Source organism: Megascapheus bottae, chromosome 14 (assembly GCF_031878675.1).
Source record: "Megascapheus bottae isolate mThoBot1 chromosome 14, mThoBot2.hap1, whole genome shotgun sequence".
NCBI classification, from domain to species: Eukaryota; Metazoa; Chordata; class Mammalia; order Rodentia; family Geomyidae; genus Megascapheus; species Megascapheus bottae.
The window spans coordinates 11,844,901-11,866,403 of NC_143522.1; the positions used below are offsets into that span (position 1 = coordinate 11,844,901).

The 21,503-nt window shown below is 39.9% G+C and overlaps 1 protein-coding gene across 4 annotated transcripts in view; it reads left to right on the forward strand.

The window, feature by feature from the left end:
* The window catches only part of Lin52 (lin-52 DREAM MuvB core complex component), an 81,228-nt gene that overhangs the window by 54,556 nt on the left and 5,169 nt on the right, over positions 1 to 21,503 (forward strand). The window contains exon 6 of one of the 4 annotated variants that reach the window (XM_090344470.1): positions 7,633 to 7,793. The exons of the other annotated variants lie outside the window; for them this stretch is intronic. Within the exon in view, the coding sequence (XP_090200596.1) occupies positions 7,633 to 7,634 (2 nt within the window). The 3' untranslated portion in view covers positions 7,635 to 7,793. Of the gene's footprint in view, positions 1 to 7,632; positions 7,794 to 21,503 lie in introns of those variants that run through there. 4 annotated transcript variants of the gene reach the window in all.

Consider the following 21,503-nt stretch of genomic DNA (forward strand, 5'->3'; position numbering starts at 1 on the left):
GAAGGTCTTTGTAAATGTATGCATCCGCAATGAAAGGAAATGTTGGCTGAGTGTGGTTGCACATATTTGTAGACTCATCCATCACCCAGGATATAGAAGCTGGAGGATTGTGGGTTCAAGTCCAACGAGCAAAAGTAGTAAAACATTGTCTAATAATAATAATAATAATAATAATAATAATAATAATAATAATAATGGGGCTGGGACTATGGCTTAGTGATAGAGTGCTTGCCTAGCATGTATGAAGCCCTGGGTTCAATTCCTCAGTACCACATAAACAGAAAAAGCTGGAAATGGCTCAAATGGTAGCGTGCTAGCCCTGAGCAAAAGAAGCTTAGGTACAGTGTCCACCCAGGCCCTGAGTTCTAGCCATAGGCCTGGCACAATAATAATAATAATAGAAGGAAGTACTCAAGACATGATGTGCACAGAATTGTTTATGAACCTAATTATCCATCTCTCTATGAGTTTATAATTTCTTTCTTTTTTGGGGGGGTGGGTCATGGGGCTTGAACTCAGTCTGGGCGCTGTCCCTGAGCTCTTCAGCTCAAGGCTACCATTTTACCCCTGAGCCACAGCCCCACTTCCCATTTTCTAGTACTTAACTGGAGATAAGAGTCTTAAGTTCTTTAGTGCCCTGGCTGGCTTTGAACCTCAATCCTCAGATCTCAGCTTGTTGAGTAGCTAGGATTACAGGCATGAGCCACTGCGCCCGGCAAGTTTATAATTCTGTAAACTGAAAGGAATTATGTAGTTTCCAAGTGCATCTTAAAATTTTGAGATGTCTAGGTGAGAATTGTTTTTGTATTATTTATACTAAGGGGAAAGAGTTTAGCTTTTATTTCTTTTTTAAAATACCTTTTTCACTTTTCTAAATCTATACATAACGCAATACTGTTTTTTATAAAGGCTTTCTAGTTCATGTCAACATTAATTAACTTACTCTTTACTTTCTTAAGCACTAATGGAAATACTGGATTATAACTAATCTAATACTCCCTGGGCATTCTATGAGACACTTTGCTTAGTGTGATTTAACACAGTTTATAATCACTCTTTGCAGTGTTGAGGACAGTTCTCAGTTCATGAGACTCATATATCCTGACTAGTTTTAATTAATTTTGCAAGGAAGATGCCAGGAGAAGAACTATTAAATGCTTCCTTAAAATCAAGCTGTTTCATCTGTTGGGTCCTTGTCAGCCACTAATCTTATAATTTTATTGCAACAAAATACAGAAGTTTTCTGACATAGTCTTGTTCTCCAAAGGTTAGTACTCATGGTTTGGGAAAAGGTTATACCAATAATTTTCTTATTCAAAATGAATGGTAGACAGTTTAACAAAAAGAATACCAGGAAGCTGAAACATGGGAGGGGGCGGTTATGTGGGAAAAGACAAATGGAGAAGGAAGGGTGGGCAAATGCAGTTATCTTCAATGTACGTATGTGAAAATGGAACCACATAACTTGAGGGTATTGGGTAGGGTTGAGAAAGTTGAGGGAGAAAGATAGTAGGGGTGACATTGATCAAGCATTGCCAGGTGCTGTGACTCACACCTGTAATCCTAGCTACCCAGGAGGCTGAGATCTGAGGGTCATGGGTCAAAGCCAGCCCTGGCAGGAAAGTCCATGATACTCTTTATCTCTTTGACCAGCAAAAAGCAGGAAGTCGAACTGTGGCTCAAGTGGTAGAGTACTAGCTTTGAGCAAAAGAGCTCAGGGACAGTACCCAGGCCCTGAGTTCAAGCCTGAGATAATTTGGGACTGTCTCTAGATTTGAGGGTTGGCTTTAATTGATATCATACTGTGTTGTGTTTGTCTGGGCTTTTAGGAGTGATTGTATGCTCTAGGACCTAGTCAGGAGTAATTTGAACAGGATGAAAATGTGAAAGGAGAGTCTGAGGTTTAGTGGGGAAGTCTCCAGGAGAGACTCCACTTATTTGTGCAGAAGACCTTCTGCCGTGGGAATGCATGTACAGCCAGCTTCCAGTAGTGTGTTGCAGGAGCAGCTTACCCTAGTGGAGCCCGGTCAGTAAATGGCACCTTGCCAGGATGCTCATTGCTAGAGCTCTGCATGCCATCCTGCTTTCCACAGTGCAAGAAGGAAAAGTGCCTTCTTGTTTCAGCCTGAGTATCTCCTTCCAGTGCCCTCTATTGGCAAAGCTTAACATGGGGCCAGCTAGGGGAAAAAAAAATGTAGCTTGCTGACAGGTCCAGCTCTGTGACCACAGAGCAGGGAGTGTGAGTTGGGATCAGAACACATCAAATGAATACCTAGGCTCCTGAGTAAAAGCTTTGGGACAGTTCATTTTGCAAGATAGTTTCTATTTTGATTTTAAGTAGATGTTTCTTTCTGTTGGAGAGAAGGGTGCCCTATTGGGATTTGAACTTCATACTTAATAGGTAGGTACTCTATTGCTTGAACCCCACTCCTTTTAAACTTTATTTTTCAGATAGGGACTCTTATTTGTCTGAAGCCAGTTTCAGACCATAGTCCTCCTAATTAATCCTCTCAAACATCTGGTGGGCTGGGAATGTGGCTTAGTGGTAGGGTGCTTGCCTAGCATGCATGAAGTCCTAGGTTCAATTCTTCTGTACCATATAAACAGAAAAGGCTGTAAGTGGTGCTGTGGCTCTAGTGGTAGAGTGCTAGCCTTGAGCAAAAGAAGCTCAGACACAGGTCCTGAGTTTGAGCCTCAGAAATGGGGGGTGGGGTGGGAGGAGAACTTGGCTAAACAGCTCTTTTCACTTAGGCAGTGCTTCCTACGATACTGATTATCTTAGATATGAATGCCCCTAAAATACTTGATGGCTACTTTCTCAAGGAGTTTAAATTAACGTCATTCAGTGAATAGGCTTTAGCAAAACTTCAAAATTAAAACAAAAACTGATAGCAATAGGAAGACAACAAAGCATAAATGGGAATAAAAAGATGGCTCTTGCAATCTCAGCCACATTGAGTTTTCCTAATTGAATAATTCTATCTTCTAACCATTTTATTTTCCAAGACCACTACTCTTCCAACATTCCTATCTTCCTTTAGCATCTTTCTTATGATCATATAGTTGTTATTCAGTTGTTAGGAATGCTTATCTTCCCATCCAGAGTATAAGGTACTTGAAATGAGGGATCAGGCTTTCTATTTTTTTTTTTTTTTTTTTTGCCAGTCCTGGGCTTGAGCTCAGGGCCTGAGCACTGTCCTTGGACTTTCTCAAGGCTAGAGCTCTACCACTTGAGCCTCAGCACCACTTCCGGCTTTTTTTTGGTATATATGTGGTACCAAGGAATCGAACCCGGGTCTTCGCGCATGCTAGGCAAGCACTTTAACCACTAGGCCAAACTCCCGGCCTCTATTATTTTTGTATAGAACAGAATTGTGTAAATGCCTGTTGAATAAGGAAATTATTTATATTCACAAAGAAATGGAAACGTAGTCTCCACAACAGAGGACAGTTAAGTCCTTATCTATGCTTTTCTCATTACTACTCTTTCAGAAGCTATCAAGAGCCAGTAGTCTCTTGCTTGCTACAAGGAAAATTGACATTATGGATGTCAATTATAGGAGGGGAGGAAAGTGTGGGAAGAGCATTCATCCAGGTTGATGATGGTTTTGATGCACATGTTTGCTTTTTTTCCCGTCTCAAGCCTTCCTAAACTTTTTAAAATAGGAGTCCACTATGGTGGCACGCACTTGTAATCCCAACTACTCATGAGTTGGAAGCTAGCTTAGCAAAAGGTAACATGAAATGCTGTCTCAAAAAACAAAATAAAAGCAAAAAGATGGTGGGAACAGGGAGCATAGCTTATGTACAAGAACACATTTATTAAATGCCTTTTGTTTCCCTATGTATGCACAACCATTAAAAAAAGTACTTATGTTGAGGAAACTGTGTAAAGAATGTGTAAAGAATGAAGCAATAAGCCATCTAGTGATGGAAAATGGCAAGCAACTAGCAATATGTAGTGACTCCCAGCTTGGGGCTGGCAGTTTGGCCTAGTGGTAGAGTGCTTGTCTAACATGCACGAAGACCCAGGTTCCATTCCTTGGTACCACATACAAAGAAAAGCTGGAAATGGACTGTGGCTCAAGTGGTAGAGCACTGGCCTTGAGGAAAAAGCCCAAGGCCAGTGTTCAAGCCCTGAGTTCAAGCCCCAGGACTTGGGGGGGGGGGGGCGCGTGAGGGGCAAGGAAGCGGGGGTGGGGAGGGAGAAAAGAAAACAAATTGTGCTTCTTCTATTTTCCCTGTCTTGATGTGATACTTTCCTAGTAGTTAACTGGATTACAATTTATTTGGGAGAAAAAATCACTTCTATGAACATTTCCATTGAATATTGATCTTTGGTAACTGATATGTTTTAGTGGATGGTATTTTCTTTTTTAACAAAGCATTGAATTGTACATTTAGTATTAGGTCTGGGTGATGTCTCTGGGGAGAGTGGAATTGATGGATCCTTTTTCTGCCAGTCCCAGGTGGCCTGTCAGGAGAGCAGGTGTTACTGGAATAGGGCATGCATTCAAGAGTTGTAGTGCAAATCTGATCAAGGCATATATTCCCCAAACCACTCAGGCTAGAGTCTCTCCTGGGGGAGAGAGCAACATCAGCTTCCTGCTGTGTTTGCTTCCTTCTCCTTCTTCTTCTTTTTTAAAAAAGAAAAGAAAAAGAGAAAAACTAATTATCATTCTACAGTAAATGTCATTCAAATCAAATCCCTGAAGGATAGAGGCATAGGTAACAAATGTTGCTGGAGAGAGTGTTGAGCCATCACTTGTCTTTTTAATGAATCATCCATGTTTGGGTTCAAAATCACATGCTATTTCTGCTATTGTGCCTTTCCTCTGAAGAAATACTGAATATCTATAAGCATAAAAGAATTGTACCAGTTTTATAAACCTTTTGGATTTGAACAGACTTCTAATGTCAAGAAGGATAACAAGGGATTTGTTTCATTGCTCTTAGAGCATTCAGGGAATAGCTGTGAGTAACTGGACTTTAATCTGTGTTCTGTTTTAGAAGGCAGAATTAGGAATAATGGGGAGAAGTTAGAGAAGTAAATATTAACCTATTAAAGAAGAACTTTACTAATGTCTAGAAGTTAAGTAAGCCCTCCAAAAATCCTAAATTTAGCCAGGCGCTGGTGGCTCATCCTAGCTACTCAGGAAGCTGAGATCTGAGGATGGCGTTTCAAAGCTAGCTCTGGACATGAAAGCCCATGAAATTCTTTTTTTTTTTTTTTGTCAGTTATGGGGCTTAAACTCTAGACCTGGGTGTCATCCCTGAACTCTTCAGCTCCATCCTACCACCCTACCCCTTGAGCCACAGCATCACTTCTGGTTTTCTAGTGGTTAATGGAAATAAGAGTCTCACAGACTTTAGTGCCTAGGGCCTTTGCACCCAGACAAGCCCATGAAATTCTTTTTTTTTTTTTTTTGCCAGTCCTGGGCTTGAGCTCAGGGCCTGAGCACTGTCCTTGGGTTTTTTCTCAAGGCTGGAGCTCTACCACTTGAGCCTCAGCACCACTTCCTGCTTTTTTCTATGTATGTGGTACCGAGGAATCGAACCTGGGTCTTCATGCATGCTAGGCAAGCACTTTAACCACTAGGCCAAACTCCCGGCCCCGCCCATGAAATTCTTATCTCCAATTAACCACTAGAAAACCTGAAGTGGCACTGTGGCTCAAAGTGATAGAGCACTAGCCTTTAGCTAAAGAGTTCAGAGACAGCCCCTAGGTTCAGAGTTCAAGCCCCACATCTGCCAGGCTGAGAGTATTGTTTTTAATGGGATAAACAGAACAAATAAAGAGTCCAGAAATAGGTCTATGCATAAACAGTTTTTGTTTTTGTTTTTTTAGTTAAAAAAAAAAAAGCCTGAGGCCAGGAGTCTGGCCTAGTGATAGAGTGCTTGCCTCACATGCACGAAGGCCCAGGTTTGATTCCCCTGTACCACATATATAGAAAAAAGTCAGAAGGGGTGCTGACGCTCAAGTGGTAGAGCTCTATCCTTGAGAAAGCCCAAGGACAGTGCTGAGGCCATGAGCTCAAGCCCAGGACTGGCAAAAAAAAAAAAAAAGGCAAAACAATTCAATGGTGTTCTAGTTTTTTTAGCAAATAGCACTGAAACAGCCAAATATCTGGGGGGAAAACATGAATCAAGTCATGAATATAAATGTGTAAGATAAATGTCTTAAGCTGGGCACTGATGGCTCACACCTGTAGTCCTAGCTACTCAGGAGGCTGAGATCTGAGGATTGCAGTTCAAAGCCAGCCCAGACAGTAAAGTCCCTGTAAGACTCTTATCTCCAATTAACCACTGTGGCTCAAGTGGTAGAGTGCTACCCTTGAGCAAAAGAAGCTCAAGGACAATACCCAAACCCTGAGTTCAAGCCCTATGACTGGCAAAAGAAAAAAGATTTATGATAGAAAGCCTTACAGGAAAAAAATCTTTGCATCCTTAGGGTAGCCATAGACTTCTCAGATAGCATGAAGCATAGAAGAAAACTTAATAAAGTACACTTCAAAATGTAAAGCTTCTGCCCTTTTGAAAACACTAGTAAGAAAATGAAAAGACAAATCACACCTAGGAAAAAAATACCTATAATGTATGTGTAGTTGAAACTTATTGATAGATTCTGAATTTGCAAATTTTCCTGCTTTTGATATTTATTATCCCAAAACCAATATTCACAGTGCCTTTGCAACCATTGGTGGACATTCACATGATGTCATAAACATTTAATGACTCAATACAAATACCCCTAGGTGAAATTAACCAGTGCACTATTCTGTTCTCTTGTTTTAGCGCCTTTGTAAAAAGCAAGTATCCTACTGTGACTTCTCTGGTACTATTCATTGTTGTTGTTCTTTGTTTTATTGGTGATTTTGCTGTTTAGAATGGCTCCCAAAGCATAATGCTGACGTTCTGTCCTGTGTTCCTAAGTGTAAAAGCCTATATGATATACTTTATATAGAGAACATGTTTTAGATAAGCTTCATCCAAGCATGACTTATAGTGCTATTTGCTGAGTTTAATGCTAATGAATCAACAATATATACTAAATAAGATATCTTTATAGACCATAAGCACTACAAATAACAAGAACTAAACAGTACCTGATATCGACTGTATCTATAATACATGAAAAAACAAACAAGCAAGCAAACAATAACAAAAAACAACCCTCTTACAGCCAGGTGCCATTGGTTCTCACCTGTAATCCTAATTACTCAGGAGGCTGAGAGATTGGGAGAATCACAGTTTGAAACCAGCCTGGGCAGAAGTTTGTCATGCCTGTCATTCTAAGCTATATGGGAGAATCTCTGTTCCAGACAAAAAAAATCCACAAGACTCTTCAGGGAAGAGAAGTTACATGCCGTGGAGCTCACCTGTCCTCCATCAATGATGAGAAGCCTAATGTAGGCAGATCATAGTTTAGAAGTTCCTCTGGGCAAGAAACCAGACTTTATCTAAAAAAAATACATTTATTTTTTAGATGAATGCAAAAATGGCCAGTAAAAGTACAGATGGAGGCATATCTTAATGGAGGAGTACCTACCTAACAAATCTATAGCTCTAGGCTATATATATGCACTAGGAAGCTAGGTACCGTGGCTCATACCTGTAATTCTTGCTACTCAGGAGGCTGAGATCTGTGGATCACGGTTCAAAGCCAGCCTAGGCACCACTAGAAATCCAGAAGTGGTGCTGTGGCTCAAGGCAGTAGCCTTAAGCTGAAGAGCTCCCGGCCCAGAGTCTAAGCCCCACAACTGATCAAAAAAAAAAAGAAGAAGAAGAAAAAGCAAGAAAGAATGCACTAGGAAGTAGTAAACTACTGATACATCCAACAAAATGGAATAATATTCAGACTGTTACACTGAAGAGTAAGTTTATTATGAGTTTATTATGAGTTAATATGAGTTTATTATGTAAAGTTCTAGAAAAGACAGATCTGACTTGCAGTAACAAAGTAGATCAGGACTAGGGGTGATGCTGTGATTGATTGCACAGGGGCACAGAGGAATGATTTGGATTAGTAGGTGTAATTTTGATCAGTTTATGTAATGTCGTATGTACAAATTGATTTGGGTAAGACATAAGAAACAGTAGCATTTATTAGAATGAATAAGAACTTTGCCTCATAAATATATTGAGAATGTGATCAAATCAATTAGAGGTCAACCTGGCTTCATAGACACCATCTCAAGAAAAAGCAAAAAGAACCCAGTGAACAAAAAAGTCATGAGCACAAAAACATCTGGTTACTCTTAATCCTGTCTTGTGTTCAGTAAATATATGGAGGGCTCAGGGCATAGTTCAGTGACTTAGCACTTGCCTTTCACATTTGAGGCCCTGTGTTCAATCCCCAGCAACATAGATGAATAAGCACACACTCGCATGCACACACACTGAATGAACCAATTAGTATAGCACAATAATGAATACATAGGAAGTTCACAGCTAAGTACTTTTTGTATAAATGAAGTTATCTATGTGCTTCATAATCTGGGTAAGGATTGCTGGTTCAGCTATTACGCTTAACCAATTATTTACCATAGTGAGGATTACTCAGATTTCAAAGCAATATTAATCTTTCATTTCATGAATTTTGGTATGTTTAAGTATACAACATTTTAGAATGTTGTTTAATGCATTTGCATTAGTCTAATCTGCTTACATTAAATTTAATTGCATCCTGACTTTCTAGGATGAACATCTAGTCCTTAAAGGAATATTGTTTCAAGTTATTACTCATAGTATCTAAATGATTTAAGTACAGTACTCATTCTAATTCAAAATACAGCTGGGTGCAGTGACTCACGCCTGTAACCCTAGCTACTCAGGAGGCTGAGATCTGAGGATCAAGGTTCAAAGCCAGCCAGGCACAAAAGGACCTGAGACTCTTATCTCCAGTTAACCTCTAGAAAAGGGGAAGTGGTGCTGTGGCTCAGGGGTAGGTCGGTAGCCTTGAGCTGAAGATCTCAGGGACAGCACCCAGGCCCAGAGTTCAAGCCCCGTGACCCACCAAAAACAAAACAGTATTTTTATTTTTCATAAGTCCAAATTCAGATATAATATAAATTTAAAGAATTCAATTCATCAAGCACATTTATTAACGCATACAACAAGAAGGTCCCGATGCCCGTGATTTTTCTCAAGAAGATTGGTTAGATTTTCTGTCAATATTTTAGCAAGAAGAAGGTCAGAAGGAAAGGATGAGCTGTGCTTCCGGATAGAGGTATGAACTGGTGCCATGGATTCTGCTCTTTGTGAATGAAGTCTCCTTATCAGGAGTTTGACAAGCTGAGAGAGCTTCTTCCCACGCCCCCTCAGTCCTGGAGCTTGAACTCAGGGCCTGAGCACTGTCCTTGGCTTTCTCAAGGCTAGAGCTCTACCACTTCAGCCATAGCATCACTTCCAACTTTTTCTATGTATGTGATACCAAGGAATCGAACCTGAGTCTTAGTGCATGCTTGGCAAGCACTCTACCACAAAGCCAAATCCCAGGCTCCATCCAAAGAGCTTTTTACATCTAACTTTTTATTTTTTATTTATTTATTCTTGGGCTCGAGCTCAGGGCTTGGGCACTGTCCTTGAGCTTTCTCAAGGTTAGTGCTGTACCACTTGAGTACAGTACCACTTCCGAGTTTTTCTGTGCATGTGGTACCAAGGAATTGAATCCAGGACATGCTAGGCAAGCACTCTACCACTAGTTCATACTTCCAGCCCCTACATATAATTTTTTAATCTATTTTTTGCTTAGCACTACATATCACTTTTTTTATTTAAAGTAACTCCATTGAAACATCTTTCACATAGAGTTTACCCACTTAATGTATACTACACATTAATGGATTTTTAGTAGAGGCACAGAATTTTACTACTATTACTCGTCTAATTTTGGAACATATGCAAAGAAACTCCATGCCTATTCACAATTATTCACTATTCTGGATTCCCCGCCCTGCCCTGCCCTGCCAACCCTAAGGAATCACTAACCTATTTTCTGTCTGTAGATTATATTCCATTTGTTTATCTCTGCGTGTGTGTGTGTGTGCGCGCATGTGCGTGTGCATGGGCACTCGCTGCTCCTAGGGCTTAAACTCATGGCCTGTGTACTGTCCCTGAGCTTCTTTTGCTCAAGGCTAGTACTCTACCACTTGAGCCACTTCCAGCTTTTTCTGAGTTGTTTATTGGAGATAAGAATCATTAAAGTCAGAAGTGGTGCTGTGGCTCAAGAGGTAGAGCACTAACCATAGAAGAATCTCACAACTTTACTATCTAGGCTGGCTTCAAACTCTGATAGTCAGATCTTATCCTGAATAGCTAGGATTACAGGCTTGAACCATCAGAGCCAGCACTTACATTCCTTTTTATTATCAGATAATATTACATTGTATGGATATGTTCCATTTTGTTCATCTATTCACAGCTGATGAACATTCAGGTTCTTTCCTCTTTAGGACTATTGTGAATAATGCCTGTGGACATTTGTGTACCCATTTTTAGAGGATCATTTTCAACCTTTTTCTGATATAGGGATATAGTCTTATGCCATCCTATTTGCATTAGAACACTCCAGGGAGTTTTAATACGAGTTCAATATGTATTATCCAAAAATCTACATAGTAAATTGATGGGTCACTCAGCTGTTGATTAGTCTCTCCTTTGTCTTTCTAAGTCATTTAGAAACTGTAACTAGGTAAGCAGAAATGCAGCCCTTTTTACTTTCATCAACCTTCAGAATTAGATTCCACTTAGAATATTTTCTACCTTGAGCTAAGAAAAGGATGACAGACTATGGTTTGGCTATCTTGTAGCATGAAATGACAGCCATAAGTCATCCTCTGTTTTTATTATTATTATTATTAAATCATAGTCATGGGGCCTGGGCACTGTCCCTGAGCTTTTGTGCTCAAGGCTAGCACTTTACCACTTTGAGCCACAGCTCCACTTCCAGTTTTCTAGTGGTTGTTGGAGATCAGAGTCTCATGGACTTCCCTGCTCAGGGTTGGCTTCGAACGGCGATCCTCAGATCTTAGCCTTATGAGTAGCTAGTATTACAGATGTGAGACCAGTGCATCCAGCGAATGAGAGGAATCTTTAAGTTTATTATTCACATTGACTGTTGAATCAACTCTGAATCTTGGGTTTTGTTGTTGTTGGAAGTACAATGCCTTAATTAAATCAGAGCCAGATTCATAGGGGTTATATCTTTAACTATGAAAACTAGCTTTTGCAGTTTTTCTATCTTTACATTTATTGGTTTGTTTATTTATTTTTGCCAGTCCTGGCCTTGAGCTCAGGGCCTGAGCCCTGTCCTTGGACTTTCTCAAGGCTAGCACTCTACCACTTGAGCCTCAGCACCACTTCTGGCTTTTTTCTATGTATGTGGTGCTAAGGAATTGAAACCTGGTCTTCGTGCATGCTAGGCAAGTGCTTGGCCACTAGGCCAAACTCCTGACCCAAATTTAATTTTTTATTTTGAAGCCAACTAGCATCTTTAAAATGCTTCTTTTTCACCTTTACTTCTGTGTGAATTTGAAGATAAATAACATGAAAAGTGGTTTTTTTGTTTTTTTAAATTATGGGTCTTTAACTCAGAGCCTGGGTGTGTTCCTGACCTCTTTTTGTTTAAGGCTACTGCTGTACCACTTTGATCCATAGCACCACTTCTGCTTTACTGGTGGTTAATTAGAGATGAGTCTCAAAGACTTGCCTGGGCTGCTGGCTTTGAACAACAGCCATCAAATCTCAGCCTCCAGCTAAGATTACAGTCCACAGCTCCACTTCTGGTTTTCTGGTGGTTAATTAGTACAGATTACAGTCTCATGGACTTTCCTGACCTAACTGGATTCAAGCTATGATTCTCAGATCTCACCCGAGTGGCCAGGATTACAGGTGTAAGCCACAGTTGCCTGGAGCTTTTTATGTGTTTTGATCTGTTAAAATCATTATCTGGGATTGAGAGTGTAGCCTAGTGGTAGAGTGCAATTTTTTTTACAAGAAAATGAGAGTAAATGTTCCTATCAGTAATATATTCATAGACCCAGTTTAAAGATGGTAAAAGGGTTTTATTTAATGTATTTTGATTTGATTGTGTGTGTGTGTGTGTGTGTGTGTGTGTGCTTATTTGTGTTTGTGCTGGTACAGAGCTTGAACACTCTCAACTTTTTCAATCGAGACTGGTTCTATATGAAATGAGCTACAACTTCACTTCTAGCTTTTTGCTGGTTAGAGATGAGTCTCACAGACTTTTGTGGTAGTTTTGAGGGGGAAAAAAATCATTTAACCATAGTACTCATTGATAACATCTTTTTCTTTGGGGTTAAAAAATGTGATTTTTATCTTGTAGATGGTAGAAATATATATTTGTTTCTTTTAAAGCTCTGCATACATTTTATTAGTGAATGATTATAAATTCATACATATATATACACAATTTACTTGGAAATAATTGTATAATAAAATAGAGAAACATACTTCTTGTCCAGGCTAAAAAGCAGTTTTAAGCTGGGAATAGTGGTGCACATCTGTAATCCCAGCATATAACACAGGAGGCTGAAAAAGGAGAATCTTGAACGTAATAGCTTCTAGGCTAGCCTTGGCTACATACTCCCACTCATCCATCCATTCATCCATCAGTAAATCAATGCATTCAATATCTTTTATTGTTTTTTATTTAATAACAAGAGCACTATCTTTAAAATACCCTAGTAGACATATCCTAGGAATTTCTCGTCTTTGAAAATGATATACATTCTAAGCACTCTGTTAAATTCACAAATATTTACTAAATTCTATAAGCAGTACATTCTGACTAAACATCATGTAGAGAGTTCTGTAAATAGCAATAAAGTTAATATTTTGTACAAGCACTTTTTCTGTCTTATAAGAATTTAAAATTTTTAGGGGTTGGGAGTTTAGCCTAGTGGTAGAGTGCTTGCCTAGCATGCACGAAGACTGGATTCGATTCCTTGGTACCACATACACGGAAAAAAGCTGGAAGTTGTGCTGAGGCTCAAGTGGTAGAGCTCTAGCCTTGAGAAAGTCCAAGGACAGTGCTCAGGACCTGAGCTTAAGCCCAGGACTGGAGGAGGAGGAGGAGGAGGAGGAGGAGGAGGAGGAGGAGGAGGAGGAGGAGGAGGAGGAGGAGGAGGAGAAGGAGGGAGGGAGGAGGGAGGAAGAAGGAGGGAGAAGGAGGGAGAAGGGAGGAAGGAGGAGAAGAAGAATTATTTAAAAGTTTGTATCAAGCTGGATGCTACCAAGCTGGATGCTGGTGGCTCATATCTATAAATGAGGATTGAGTTTACAATTCTTCTATCCAACTAATCACTAAAAACCCAACAGTTAAGCTGTGGCTTCAAGTGGTAGAACACTAGCTTTCTGTATAAAAGCTCAGGGATAGTATCTCCACCCTGAGTTCAAGCCCCAAGACCAGCCCCTCTCACCCCCCCAAAAAAACGTATATCAAATAAGAAAACAGTTTCTATACTTTTCCTTGATAGTATTTTAAATTAAATCCATAATATTGTCCAGTGAACCACATGTGAAGATCTGTAGATATTTTCTTTGGTGTCTTAAACTAGAACTAGCTGTAAACACCTAGGTTCTAATTTTACAAACAAAATTATCTCTAACAAATTTAAAATGAAAAAGTATTATTCACTGGCTTAAATAAAAATTCTCCAATAACCATAGGAATGCTTGTAGTATGAAGACAGCATCTTAAATCTCTCTATGCAAGTCATACACAAAATGTTATTTTGGTGAACAAAATAGTGGAGTGAATAATACCCGCTAACAGCCAAGACATTTGATGTATCTTAGCCCCTGTATTTGCTGGATTTTGCAATTTCAAAAGTAAGATTTGTATTTTAAAGTTCTATATTTCTGTGCTTTCCACTTGATATCAAATCTGTATTCTTAGGTTGTAGGGTTCCATTAAAAAGAATAAATAATCTCAGCCCCTCCTTCCTTCATCCCCACCCCCAACACACACTCATTTTGTATAATATGGTAATGATATCACCGTAGCAGTAATTACGGGTCATCTTCATTTCTTTCATCTCTGCCTGTTCTGATGGCTTCATTCCTTTGACGGAAAAGATTTGGCTCTCGGTGCTATGATTATTTTGTTAAGCATTATTCGAATAGACAGGAGTGAGAGAAATTAATCAATCCAAATGCAATTAGCATCATGTTTAACCCAGTGATGGACGTCTCAAGGTGAAACAGCTAGGGGAGTTTCAGACATTATTATTCAATCCAGTAGTTCTTATCTAAATTATAATCAAGATAGGTTTTTATTGGCTTCTCAGTGTGAAGATGTAACTCTTTCCCTGCCCTGAAGGGGTCAAGAAGACTGGACCTTAATTCTTCCTTAGACTTAAGCTGCTAGAAGTAGATAGACCAAGAAGGAAAGTGTCTAAATATCCAAGGCATGTGCTCTCAGTCCAAAATTCAGCCTATGAATAAGTTATACTCTTTCTAACTTAGAGTAAAATATTTGGCGCCCCAATTGAGTCACTTTGACAAAGTTATTCTGTCTTACATGATAGATTATTATTAGGGTTCTCACTGTATAAATGAGAACATTAAGGAAGTGTAAGGTTACTAGCCTTTGGTCATAGTAGTAAGTGTTTTACCAGCATGTACTATGTAAAAAGCCAAGCATGAGTGTCCTGTGCAAATTTATGAGTATTTAATAAAGGTTCTGGCCCCTAGAGTACTAATCCATTGCTTTGTGCTCACTGCCTTTTCATTCAGTTGAGTTTTATCCTTGAAAAGATAACCCAATGAGTGAAACTCTGAGATAGGTCTGTGAGGGCCGGGAGTTTGGCCTAGTGGTAGAGTGCTTGCCTAGCATACACAAAGACCCGGGTTCGATTCCTCGGTACCACATACGTAGCAAAAAGCCAGAAGTGGTGCTGTGGCTCAAGTGGTAGAGCCCTAGCCTTGAGAAAATCCAGGGACAGTGCTCAGGCCCTGAGCCCAAGCCCAGGACTGGCAAAAAAAAAAAAATAGGTCTGTGAGCCCTTCCACAAAGGAAACTAAATACAAATAAGTAGTTAGCTCTGATTTCCAGAACATAGAGCTTTGATGGGACTTTGCTATTTTGTTTGTTTGGGGAGATGATGATAAGAAAGACTGCACATTTGAAATCCAATTCTGTTTGCTCTTAAAAGAGGGCAGAGCAAGGAGAGTAGATGGAGAAACACAGGTTTTCTTTCATCCAAATACATTTTTCACATGTCTGACAATTTAGATTCTTCTGCCTTCAATCTTCAGGCATCATAGCTGATACTTCCCATATTTTATGTTCTTGCTTTATGTTTTATATTCTGAAAATAAATCTGTTGGCTAGATAATTCTGTTTCTTTTACTCTCATGAAAAGTCACTAAAATTATTTTCCATATTGGAACTGTCCAAATTTGTTTGCTTGCACATGGAGTCCTGCCTTTCCTTTCTCATATTACTTCTTGGATAAAACATTCTTTTGAAAGGAGCTCTACTGTGAGTTGAAGAGAAAAAATTACCTTTCTCTAAAGTCACTCTAAAGTCACTTGTCCCGTGGGACAAGGAAGGAAAAAGAATCTGTTATGCCCCAATAAGAACTTTTTGAGGGCCGGGAGTTTGGCTTAGTGGTAGAGTGCTTGCCTAAAATGCACGAAGACCCGGGTTTGATTCCTCAGAACCACATACCTAGAAAAAAGCTGGAAGTGGTGCTATGGCTCAAGTGATAGAGCACTAGCTTTGAGGGAAAACCCAAGGACAGTGCTCAGGCCCTGAGCTCAGTCACTGGGACTGGCAAAAAAAAAAAACAAAAAACAACTTTTTGAGAATTCTGATGGTAAAAATTTTGATTGTCTGTGATCATTTGTTCATGAATGTAGCATCAAGGCCATTCCTTTGTTAGATATGTGCAGAGAACTTTAAGAAAAAATTGTTCTGCTGCCCTTCAGAGTTATATATTTTAGGGGGAAAAAAGTGAGATTTCCAACAAAGACTGATTTGTTGACACTTGCCCATGGGATTTGATTGAGAATGGACAGCAGACCTGCCAAAGAACAGCAAGTGCCCCATGTATTGGGAATTTTAAAACCCTTCCTCATCCACTGGCTTGTTCAGTCTCTTCTGCTCTTTACAGCGGCACCAACACCAGTCACTCTCATATCGTGGCATTAAAAAGTGCTTAGACCTCTACTTGGACAATTGATCACCTTTAGTGACCCTTTCTTTGTGGACATCTGACACATACTGCAGATTCTTCGTCTAGCTGGCTGCCTTGGGACTGCTCTGCTGCATGGCAACTCTGTCCCCTCAGTTAGAAATCAGCATTATAGTCACATTGGCTTCTTTTTGTTCTTCCCTAGTGAACCAAAATACTTGTTAATCACTTTAGCTCCACTGCAAAGGGGACTGCTTTGAGAATAGTCTTGTGTAGTATGTGTGTATACTGGAACTTGAACTAAGGGCCTAGGCTCCATCTTTGAGCTTTTTTGCTAGGCTGTTGATTTACCGCTTGAGCCACAGTTCAACTTCTGGCTTTTGGTGGTTAGAGATAAGGTTATATCACCTGCTTCAGCTAATGTCAAACTAAGATCCTTAGATCCTGAGTAGCTAGGATTATAGGCCATTGGAGCCCAGTGAGTAGTCTTCTTTTTGTCAGAGTATTTTAATCTTCCTATTTTGTATAAGCAGTGAAGTATATTGACTTCACTGCTTAGCTGCTCCTTTGTGCTTCTTCGGCACAGCATGCTCTGATAACTGGTTAGTAGACCTCTTTAAACCTCTTAGAGTGCTTTCAAGTTTCAGTAACTAAAAGAATATATTTTAAAGTAAAAACCATAGATATAACAAGCAGTATCACTTCATAGAACATCTTCTGTGAAGCTAATAAACCTTTTAACACACCAATAAACGAACTAGGTTTTTATATGTTCTTCTTACTACAAATGACTTCAGTGGGTTAATGTTTCCATAGTGTTTATTTGTTTTTACCACTTTCTGTGCTGGTCCTGAGACTTGAACTCAGGGCCTTGGCACTGTCCCTAAGCTTTTGTGCTCAAAGCTAGCATTCTACCACTTGAGCAGTGTTGTTTTTTCTTTTTTTCTTTTTGTTGTTGTTGTTGCTTCTTTTTTGCTGGCTAATTGGAAATAAGAGTCTCATGGACTTTACTGCCTGGGCTGGCTTTAAACTGTGATCCTCAGATCTCAGCCTCCTGAGTAGCTAGGATCACAGGCTTGAACCACTGGTGCCCAGTTTTTACCACATTTTTTATTAGTTTACAGGGAGAGGGGGGGTCTGTTCTGACATGTCTATATATACATACAACAATTCTTGATTATACTTAACCCATCACTTTATCTTACCCTTCTGCCCCTTCCCATCTTAAGCCATATTGTTTAGTTGTTTTATGATAGAAGATATGGAAGCAGATAATGATAGATAAATGGTGTCTGTCAGTAGGGTGTCTTCTGTCCTCTGATTTCTCCTGGAATGGCTGGCACACTCTTAAATTTTATTTACTTATCAAATAGACCTGAAAGTCTAGCTGAGACCACCCCCACCCCACCCCCGCCGCCCTTTCAGGATTATTGGGATTTCCCTCAAGCCCTTGCTGAGGTCAGCAGCAGCACTGTACTTGGAGCTTGGCTTATGGCTCTTCCAGAAGGATTCAGTCCATCAAAGTACGTGTGCTACCTAACTGCGAGACATTCATGTTGTCATTTGTTTTGCATTTAAAGATCTTTTAAAAAAAAAAAAAAGGCTTTCCTTTCCAACTCCTCATGCTACATTTATTTGCTCATTTGACACACACCTAGGGTCCTGGTGAAAGGGCACCTAATGTGACTCCATGGCTCTCCATGGCTAGCCTAAAGCCCATGTAAGGAATCCAGACTAAGAACAGTGATCATAGAGTTTAAAGGCAGGCTAGCTTTGTGGGGCAGTTTAAGATATGAGACATATGCCACTAAGTAAACTAATGAAAGGCCTGTTGTGAACAATAAGGCTTGCCAGGGGAACAGATCGTATTCTGGTTTGACGGTCATCAACCAAGGAGACAGAAAACTCTGTACAGTTAGAAATGAGCTTGAAGCTACAATGAGTGAGTTGTGAGTTCCAGCAGTGGCCAGAGGTATCTCCTAGAAAGAGAACCTGCTCTTTGCTCTAAAGCTCTGTCTCCACACTCCAGGAACATTCCATATTAGAAAACTACAACTTGAATACGTAGTATCTCTTTTTTTTTTATTGTAATTAGTAAAAGGGTTACATGATATTCACCAGATAGAAGGTGCATTCATTCACATACATTGATACCCTTTCACATGTCTTGGTACCCATTTCCCTCCCCCCCCACGTAGTATCTCTTCAGTGTGAATTTCTCTATTCTTTCATTTCTTCTTCCTTAATTGTACATAAAATAACTAATACACGTTTGTAAATATATTGCCTTTAAAAAGAGGGGGAAAAATAGGGCTGGGGGGATTAGAGTTGGGGAGGAATGATGAAAAGGGTGACTTCGGTCAGGATACGTTGTATTAGAAAACATTTTATTTAAAACTGTTGAATGGCAACTCTTTGTACAGATACTTAAAGATAATAAAGATAAAATAAGATACATACAAAAAATTTTTAAAGTAGCCAATGAATGAATATCAGATGAAGATAAAATGAAAGGAATACTGATTCTGTGAAAACACCCCCTTTCTTCATTAGCAGTATGCTTATTTAGTTATCTTTATTATGTTTCATTGAATTATTTTTGGTGCCAGTACTGGGACTTGAATTCAGGGTCTAGGCATTGCTCCTTAGTGTTTTCTCTCACTTAAAGCACAATCTACTATACTTTCCTGCTTTGAAATGCAAATTTCAGATCTCAGCCTCCTGAGTAGCTAGGGTTACAATCATGAATCAGCATAAATTATTTTTAATACTTGCATACCTTCTTCCATAGAGAATTTTGGCATTTTTTCAATCTTGCTATAAAATCAAGGAGTTTGGCCTAGTGGGAGAGTGCTTGCCTAGCATGACACAAAGTCCTGGGTTTGATTCCTTGGTACCATACACATAGAAAAAGCCAAAAACAGTGCTGTGGCTCAAGTGGTAGAGCTCTAGCCTTGAGAAAGCCCAAGGAAAATGCTCAGGCCCTGAGTTCAAGCCCCAAGACTGGCAAAATAAATTAAAAAAATCAAGGATAACTTTTTTGTTTGTACATAAATGTTAGATGTAAAACAGCATGTCTTTATTAATAAATTCCTCTAAAAGCAATTGGGAAACTTCTTGGTTACAGTGAAAGAAAACTAGCAACAGTAACTTATGAATGTCTGTGTGACCTTTGTGTTATCCTACCTTGAACAGATGAAGAGACTGAAGTTGCAAAAGATAACCAGAGGACTTGCCTGTGTTGATCCATGGCCCAGGATAGGAGCTGAAATTCAAATGCAAGCCAGTTCAATTCTCGAAGTTCAGTGCTTGAAGTCCTGCCCTGGCATAAAGCTTTGTCTCTTGGCCACTTACAGAAGAGTATCCTAAAAGCAGCCTGGCTGCTCTTCTGGATATAAGAAACAGTGGTAAATTTTTAATTAAATTACAGAACGGAAATGTCTAACGTAGGTAGAAATTGAAAAACAAACATATGAATTTCTTTTTTTTATTAAAAAGTTTCTTAAGCTTTATATTGTTCTGTGTAAGTCAGGCAGAATTTTAGCAGGCAATTGCCTCAAAGTTATAATCTGGAAAATCTTTCTGTAATGAAACCCATATGTCATGGGCAAAAGGTACAAAGCTCTGGCAGAGAGGGCTGGTCTCAAGAGAGAGCCTGCACCCAATCTCGTTAACCAGGGCCCTTTGGTGATCCCTCATCCCCTCGACGGTGAGAAATCAATCTGAACTAGTGAATCTTTTCACCCAGCCACCAGAAAATTTACTGCAAAAAAAAAACCAGGCAGTTTGGGGCGAGTCATTGTGAAAAGGAAGCCAAAGGCAAGGCTAAACAGAGGGTGGAGGGGTTGGAGGGTCTAAAGAGATTGTATTGGATGCCACACCACCCTTGGAGCAAGCACAATGAAATCCTCCTTTCAGCCTTGACCTCTCTAAGTATACCTAGGTATTTACAGCTGCCATGAACCTGATAGCCCCAGAGAAACTATGAAGAGGAAAACAGAAGCAGCATAAACCTGCAAGATGATTGCTCTTTACCCATTCGCTGTCTTTCAGCATAGCATACATGAGCAGTCTCCTCTAAGCTCTCTGTAGCAATCCACATGTTAACCCTATGGTGACAGCATGGTGGCTTTCTAAACATGTGGTCTATGTGCTGGAGGTTATGCTTCTCATCTGCACAGCATGCATCATGGTGTCTAATGAATGACTGACCCATCTTGGCAGGTAGAATGAAGGAAAAATATCACAGTGTTGCCATCCCGTTCAGCCTGTTCTTGGACAATAAACTCAAAAGCAAAAATAGTTATCAGATTTTACCAAAGATAAAACTCTTTTTGGCCATCCTGATGGCCAAACCCAGGCTTTGCATGTACTAAGTAAACACTTGAACCTCTGAGCTACGTCTGGAGTCCCTAGCATTGTTTTCTATATATAACACTTTGTGAGCTGGGGAGAAGAGCAAAGAGAAAGAATGGAGGAATTGGAAGGTGCCAAACTCAAGAACAGAGGATCTTACCCTGGCCATTTATGCCAGAATAAACTAAGCTATAACTTCTAGGAAAAAGAAGGGCTGGAAGTAGACAAAACCACTCTTTCCCAACTGTAAGGAAACTTGAAAGCTGTAATGTGATTCTTTTTAGCAAAATACTAGGAGAGAGAGTATGTGTGTGTGTACATACATGCACGCGCGCGTGCACACACACACACGTGCATGTGTGCAAAGGAATACAAAACAGCAGCAGACGGCTATCTTCCTGCTTCTAATGGGATTTTGTAGCAGTATTTGCTAGTTTGTTTTAGAAGTCAAAAATGAACAGATGTTGGTATAAATTACCTCTGTGTCTGATGTCTTGCAAATTAAAAGCGCGGTTGGCATCACTAAACAATTTCCCTATGTTTGGGGGGGGTGTGGCTAACAGGCAATGATTACCAGGTCGGGAAGGATCTTTGCACTGCAGCAGAGCATGAGAGCAAGGATAGAGAAATCAGGAATAAAATAAAGGCTATACGAATTAATCAGAAATGTTAACATCCCTGATGACAAGTGAACAGGAGGGCACAAGCTCTGGAGCAGCCCCTGGTCTGCAGCAATTTCTCTGTGCACAAAAAGGGGTTGGTGCTTAGGATCTGATTTATAAGGCACAGCCCTCTTTTAGGGAGCGGCCATGTCACACATTCGTATATCTCCTATATGGGACTGGCAGGAAGGGAAACTTTCTCCCCTCCCATGCAGGAGATGATGTCTTTTGAATTACTTCTACTATTACAGTGGTTTCCTGCAGCTCTGTATTCTTGGATTAGGTTGAAGAGGGAAGAATGATTGAATGGAAAGGGGGTTGT